Genomic DNA, 6,969 nt, shown 5'->3' on the forward strand with positions numbered 1-6,969 from the left:
GTAAACTTAAAAACAAACAGACCAGGGGCGTAAATATAAATGTGTCTGTTTAAAACTATATCTTACTGTATAACTGTTATACTTCATAATATGTATTTCCCGTGCACCCCATGGCACCTGTGAGCTTTATACTTCCTAGGAAGAAATCTTTAATTTGCAGAATATGTTCACTATATTTCCTTGAGGTGAAAGGAATGCATTTTTAGCAATAAAATCTTGTTCGTGATTACTACTTGCATTATTGTTTTACCTGGAGGAAATCAAACTTTTTTTTTTCCACGAACACTTGCAGAAACAGATCGTTATGCTTTTAATGACGGAATGTCATAATTTAAAGCATGCTAGTTTTCCATCTCACTACTTATATTTGCCTTGTGCTTACACCAGGCAAAGAAGTTTTACCTGATCCTACAAGTCAGGCAGTCCTGCATCCAAGTTGTTCTTGGCTTGCTCTCCAAGCATTTAATGGTCAAACACCTGGGGAGTACTCTCACCAAAGAAAAAAAAAAGTTAAGGTTTAATTTAACCTTGTTATCTTTGTTGCTTTTATGTCAGTCCTGGATATCAGCTTGGCAAAGGCGTGCATTTATACAGGTATTCCAGGCAACAATTCATATCAACACAATATTGGCACTTTTCCCTGACAAGTCTGAGGGTGAAAAAAAAAAAATGCACAAGGAAACCACAACAGGAAGTACTTGCTCCATTTTTTTGTTAAACGAACTTAACCAGTTCTTCTCATATCTCCATACTTGCTTTCATACTTCTCCTCATAGGCAAATAAGTTCATATATAGATTTTTTCCCCCCTTGATTTTACTACACTTTAGAAACAGTGAAAAAAGCTTTGTATCATGGGTTTCCACAGCAGTAACACCAAAACAAACAGTGATGTCAGCAGGAAGTGTAACTCAACAGATATTACTAAATCATGCCTCGTAAAAGATGACAAAGTTGACTTTGCTCGTATGCATACTTAACTCATTCATTTATCAGAGTGCATTACAGCTGTTTACTTAGTGATGTCTACAGAATTCTGTTTGGTTTTCCACAATAACAGAACAGTCTCACACACAGGGTGAACTACACAGACATACCACACTTGAGAACAGTTGCATCTCTTCCCCTAAACTCCTTAGCCCCCTTCCCGTAACAGAGTTCTTTTTACAAGGCAAGCATTATACCCTGAAAGCTTGTACAGAGCAGACTCCATGACAAATTCTTATTCTGCCTAGTAAGGCATGAGACCATGCTGCCAGCAGGACTGTGACCTACTGATTCATTTTAAGAAGTTCACTGAGGTGAAAGACAGGGCAGAAATCCAGACTAGCTGAACTTTGTTCTAACAGGGTCTCCAAGAAAGCATTAAATCTTCATTTTTCCTATACCCCCTAAAGTGAAGTTCAAGAACACAGTGTATATTGTATTTGGGAGAAATAGTGGTCTGTTTGCTGCACAAGTACTTTCCAAACTATGGCTGCTGTTCTCAGGCATGTTTTCTGTTGTACAAAGTTATCTTCATGCTCCTAAAAACAAAACAACAAATTCAGTTCATTCTAAGGAAAAGAAGGGAGTGTACAGTTAGCCTAAAACTCCCCTTCATCTTTAGAGTATGAGAGTAAGGAATTAGACAATGTTTACATCATAGCTAAAAAAGCTGCTATGCAGCTGTGCTTTTCCTACATTATTCACTGCTAGATGTATGTCAGAGTTCTTATTTTGTGTCTAAGACGCATGGCAACCAGACTACTTCCAAACGTTACAGATTAATCCCTATATGTGGGTATACATGTGTTCTCCATATATTCTCTATCCTGAAAATTCAACCCCAAATCTTTATTTTTTTTCTGTGGCTGTCCAGAACCTAGGATTCATACCAAAGAGACATCAGTCTACAAGCAGACTTACCTCCTCCAGCCACTTGTGAGGACAGTAAGTGGAGTTTTACAGCACAAAGAAGAACCAAAACCAAAGAAGTTAAATTAGAAGTCTGAGCTCAAGCAATCCCTTCTTTAGATTCCTCATAGCCAAACACTTAAGAGAGGTATGTTACACAGGACTGCTGTTTTTCCTCTCACATGACAGCAAAAAATATGATTTATTTACAGATAAAACAATAGGTTTTAGAAGTGTGGTAGGTGAGGCAGTAGTTCCTCCTGCAGAAAGACAGGCAAGTTGTTTCAGCTCTGTTGCTCTGCTGGAGGGGAAGCAATGCCTGCCAGATCAACTGTGCTAGATTTGTTATCAGGAAAAAAAAAAAAAAAGCAATTGATGTGAACACTGAACATAGATTTTCCTGAGACTTTTTTTTTAAGTGTGAGAATTTTTTGTACAATCCCAGACACCTAGATAAAAACACACTATTCACATATCTGCACATCTTTCTCCAGAATGTTAAGAACCCCTTGAAAGCCAACAGCAGTTGTCCAAAGGGCCAGTGTAGAAGCACACAGCTGAAGAACGGACTCAAGGACTATTGACACTTGAAGTCTTAGAAATGTCACCTTGGCAACTTCATCTGGAAGTTTTCTAGAAGCAGAAAGAAAGAGTCTACTGTATTACCCAGTTAAAATGGAACAGTTATGGGTGAGGGAAGAAGCTGTTTTGTTACAGAATCAGCTGGGTGTTTGAATCTCCACACCACACCCTCCTTCACTGGGCACTCAGTTCCCTTTGTTCTGCTGAATCCAGGGGTTATCGAACGGCAGCTTCTACATCCCTATTTTTGAATTTGGGGAGTAATGGAGCAGCAATGCATTTAGTAACAGTGAGGCAATTCCTGCTTTCCTCTGTTCAGTCTTAGGAACTCCTGCCCACCAGGAGTTTATTAGGTCCCCACCCCCCCTTCAGATTTTATAAGGGAACTCAAGTTATTTCTCTCCACGGTGCAGAAAAATAGAGGTAGGAACCCTGACCTGTGGTTAAATAATCCTCTACTGCAGGTGGACAAAGAAATCTGATGAGGCCATCTCTCCCTCAAGAGAGGCTTCTCTCAGAGTGGCTTTTTGTCTCATAAACTTGACTGAAAGCTTCCCAAAATACTCTCCCACCTTCCAAGAGAGATGGAAGTTGGCAGAAAACAGAAGAGAAGTGAAAGTTAAGGAAACAAACAAGGATCGAATGGAGATCAGGAGATGTAGACTGAAGACATGCAGCTAATGCATAGTTGATGTGAAGTATTATTCTTTCATTCCAGCATACAAAAATCTGAAGAAGCTCTGATTAAGTATCAGTAATAAACAAACAAAAAAAAACACAATGATTTATTAAAGGACATAATGTTACATTGGAAAGCTTCCTTGTTCATCTTGATGCTGACACAGATCATTGTCTATTCTTTTGGAAAACGAGCTTCACCTACATTATAAAGGGAAAGAACTTGATAAGGAGAGGGGCACATGGGAGAAGACACAAAGAATAAAAGTGGTTTTCTGAACATACATATTATAGAAATTAAGCAATCATGAAGGTCTTTATTAATGCTGCTAAAAGATGTTTTATGATGTAAAGCTGAATAGAAAATACAAGTTATTTTCTATAAACAGAGCTGTACTCGTTTCTTTTGTTGCACCAGCTTCTACATCTGTTGAGGTGCATTCGGAAAGTCTTTGAAGTTGATGAAAGAATGAAAGGCGACTGAAGAAAAATAAGACAAGAATAGTCAAATAGACTTTCAACACACATGACTGTCCAATAATTACACTGCAATTTAAAGCATATGTTCGTCTGCTGTAAGTTCCTTCAACCATTCTATTATCAGCAGAACTTCATTGATATTTCACACCACCTCTTTACTTTCACTTGAGATTAAGAAATTCTGAGCAGGAATGCTGCATCTTCCACAAGCACGCACCTCTCTTGGAGTTCAGACAACTCTCAATGAACAAGCTCTGTCATGCCATCGCTCAGAGAAAGCTGTAACTCCAGGCTAACCTGCTTCAGCAGGGTTCAACCCTATGGTAACCGATAGCCTTCCATGCCGTACAGCTACTTGGGTGTCTGAGCCAGGTCCTAGTTTGTAAGTTGGAACAGCCATACAGGTATATGTGAAAGCGCATATGCACACTTAGAAAGTTACTACACTTTAACATAACTAGGAAACAAAGTCATGTACATCAATGAACTGTGTCTTTCAGAAGACTAATTCTCATATACCCACAAGGGTACATGTGGGTATATTTCACATAGCCACAAGGGTGTATGAAAGGGTACAGATTTAACCCATGTACACGGCTCCTTCTACTTTCACAGCCTCTGTTACAAAATTTTGCTGAGGTGCTTCTTACAAGAGAACTGCTTTACTTCCTTTATCACATTTAATTCGCAGCAGCACCGAAGCAACGACTCAGAGGCGTGCCCTGATGAGCTCAGTGCTACGCTGGGGGTTTTAAATAGCGAGTTTTGGAGCAAGACCTGGCACACCTGGATTATACAGCACTTTCTGCCACTTACCCTTCACCGCTTGCCGGTCTGAGCCCAAACCACTACTCAACGCCTCTCGAAGAGGCACAAAGAAGGCAAAGAGACGCCCCACTTCCTAGGCGGAGGGCTGGCGATGCTCATCGGTGACACACCAGCTCGGAGCCAGCTCCAGGGCCCGGCACTGCGGGCACACCCCCAGCCCGGGCACGTCCCCATGTCCCCGTGTCCCCATGTCCCCAGCCCCCCCGGGGACCCCCACCCACCTGCGGACCCCTCCCCGCGCCCTCAACCGGAGGCGGGCGGCCACGGGGCGCGACCCCCGCCCTTACCTTCTTCACTTTGCTCTCCAAGTCCATGCTGCTGCTGCTGCTGTTGCCGCCGCCTGTCCGGACACGCCGCGCCTGTCGCGATCCCGAGGCTGTCGCGACTCCGCCGCCGCGCTCCAAACTTCCGCTGTGCCCTGCGGCAGCCGCTGCCTCCGAACAAAGGCAGCGCGGCAGCCAATCCCCGCCAGCCCCGCCGGGCCGGCGGCCAATCGGGAGCCCCGCCCCGACAAGCCCCGCCCCTCCCGGAGGCCGGCCCGGGCCCCGGCTGAGGAGGCCGGGGAGGGCAGGGGGGAGGCTGGGGGCGAGGGGTGCGGTGCGGGCCGGGGAGGGAGGAGGATAAATTAATATGGGGTTGGGAAGATCAATTAATACGGGGTTGGGAGGAGGAGGAGGAGAGGGTGAGCCTCGTGGAGGCCGCTGCCATGTGCCCAGCAGCTGCCAGCCCCCGCTGCACGCCTGTGTAGAAAGGGATGGGGTTCCCCTCTGCTGCTGCTGAGCCCACAAGCCATGCAGAGCAGTTCCACGGAACCCTACAGCAGCTGAGGTTGGAAAAAGCCTCTAAGAGCATCCAGTCCAACCTGCAACCCAACACTGCCAAGTCCACCATTTGCGTCCACCTGAATCCACCAAACAGATTTTGGCTCTCCAGGACCCGGTCTCATCCTGTGTCCCCGCACGTTTCATAGACGTGATTTTTGTGCAGTCATCAAACTGAGCAATGTTTTATTTCTCCGGTTGGCTGTGGATGACTGTTCTGGAAAAAATTTAGACTTTGATCCCAGTCTTCATACTCACATGTGCATGATCAATCCTGGCACGTAACTACAAATAGAAAATGTAATTTATATATAAAGTATACATAACATAAAGTGACAGAATAATTACTAATATGCAAGATTGATTACTTCCATAAACATACTCTTCTTTCATATGCCTTTTGATCTTCGTGAAAAATAGCAAACATTCGTACAGACTTTGTAACTGCCCTTGCAAGTGGTCATGAATAATTTGGTAGATTATTTGCTCACTCATCTGAAGTCTACTCTCTCTCCACACATATCAAATGTTTTCAAGTCTTTGGCTTTTTTTTTTTTTTCTTTCTTTCTTCTCTTCTAGAGGCCAAATATACTTCTCTTTCAGTGTTTAATTTTTCCATGTGTCATTACTTGTTGAAAGATGACTGTTACAAAGGGAAAATGAGACTACGCCTGTTTGCTGTCTGTTAACAGGTAAAAGCAAAATTCTGTTTGACTTTTCTGCTGGAATGGCTATTGTGGTGCATGGATTCCTACCAAAGAATCCATGCAACAGACTTTGAGCAAGAAGTTCAATACAAAGCTGAGAGGATGGTCTCAAGCCATAATAAAAAGAGAACGGAGGCCATCAGGTAGTACTCTTTTGCTCAGTGTGTTTCTGTTCAGAAGACGTGGGTAAGAGTTGTTGTGTGAATTTTCTTAGGTTTTGAAATTTTGTTATTCATTTCTTGCTCTCATTCGTCCTGCTCATTCTGGGGTGAAAGGCAAGGGGGAAGTGCCTGAAATCCTGGTAAGCCTGAGATCAATATGGTTTGAATGCCATCTATACTCCTAACTTCCTCAGACCAAGATCAAAGGACTGAGCGGGAGATCGTGCCTGTGCAGTGACTGCAGTGTTGAATGATCTAAGGTAATAGTGAAAAATGCCAGTAGTTACAAAGACTTGCTAGGCACTTTTGTGCTAAGCAGAGGAATGAAAGTCTCATAGTCCTCTTTTCATATGGGAATATATGTAGAAGCACATTTTCATTTGAGGAAGCTAAAAAAAAAAATAAAATAAAATCTTGCATGATTTAATTGTATTTTTTCTCTCCTTTATTTCCTTTCTCTCTCCTCTCTCCTCCCCCAGTATTAACTTTCCCACAAGACTGTTCATAGAGACAACAGACAAAAGCTGGGAAAAAGCTGATAATTCTACCATACGTGTTTTGGGGAACACAGAGTAAGGAAAGTGGACAATTTATCTGACTGTCTTCTTGTTTTTACAATTTTGGTTGCAGAAGCCATGATGTTAAATACATTCGTAATAGCAATATATCTTCAAACATTAGATTGGTAGATTATATAGATGATGTATAAATTCATCCTTGAATGAGAGGGAGGATGATATCATAATAACTTAGCAAATATTTGTTTCTAGGAAAGCCGTTATTTCATAAACAGTTCTTTTGTTTAAACCGTGAAGCA

The 6,969-nt window shown here is 42.6% G+C and overlaps 1 protein-coding gene across 1 annotated transcript in view; it reads right to left on the reverse strand.

The window, feature by feature from the left end:
- The window catches only part of TES (testin LIM domain protein), a 28,218-nt gene extending 23,255 nt beyond the window's left edge, over positions 1-4,963 (reverse strand). Inside the window, exon 1 of the mRNA XM_027457623.3 lies at positions 4,751-4,963. Within this exon, the coding sequence (XP_027313424.1) occupies positions 4,751-4,777 (27 nt within the window). The 5' untranslated portion in view covers positions 4,778-4,963. The remainder of the gene's footprint in view (positions 1-4,750) is intronic.
- Between the last annotated feature and the right edge of the window lie 2,006 nt (positions 4,964-6,969).

This window comes from Anas platyrhynchos, chromosome 1 (assembly GCF_047663525.1).
Source record: "Anas platyrhynchos isolate ZD024472 breed Pekin duck chromosome 1, IASCAAS_PekinDuck_T2T, whole genome shotgun sequence".
NCBI classification, from domain to species: Eukaryota; Metazoa; Chordata; class Aves; order Anseriformes; family Anatidae; genus Anas; species Anas platyrhynchos.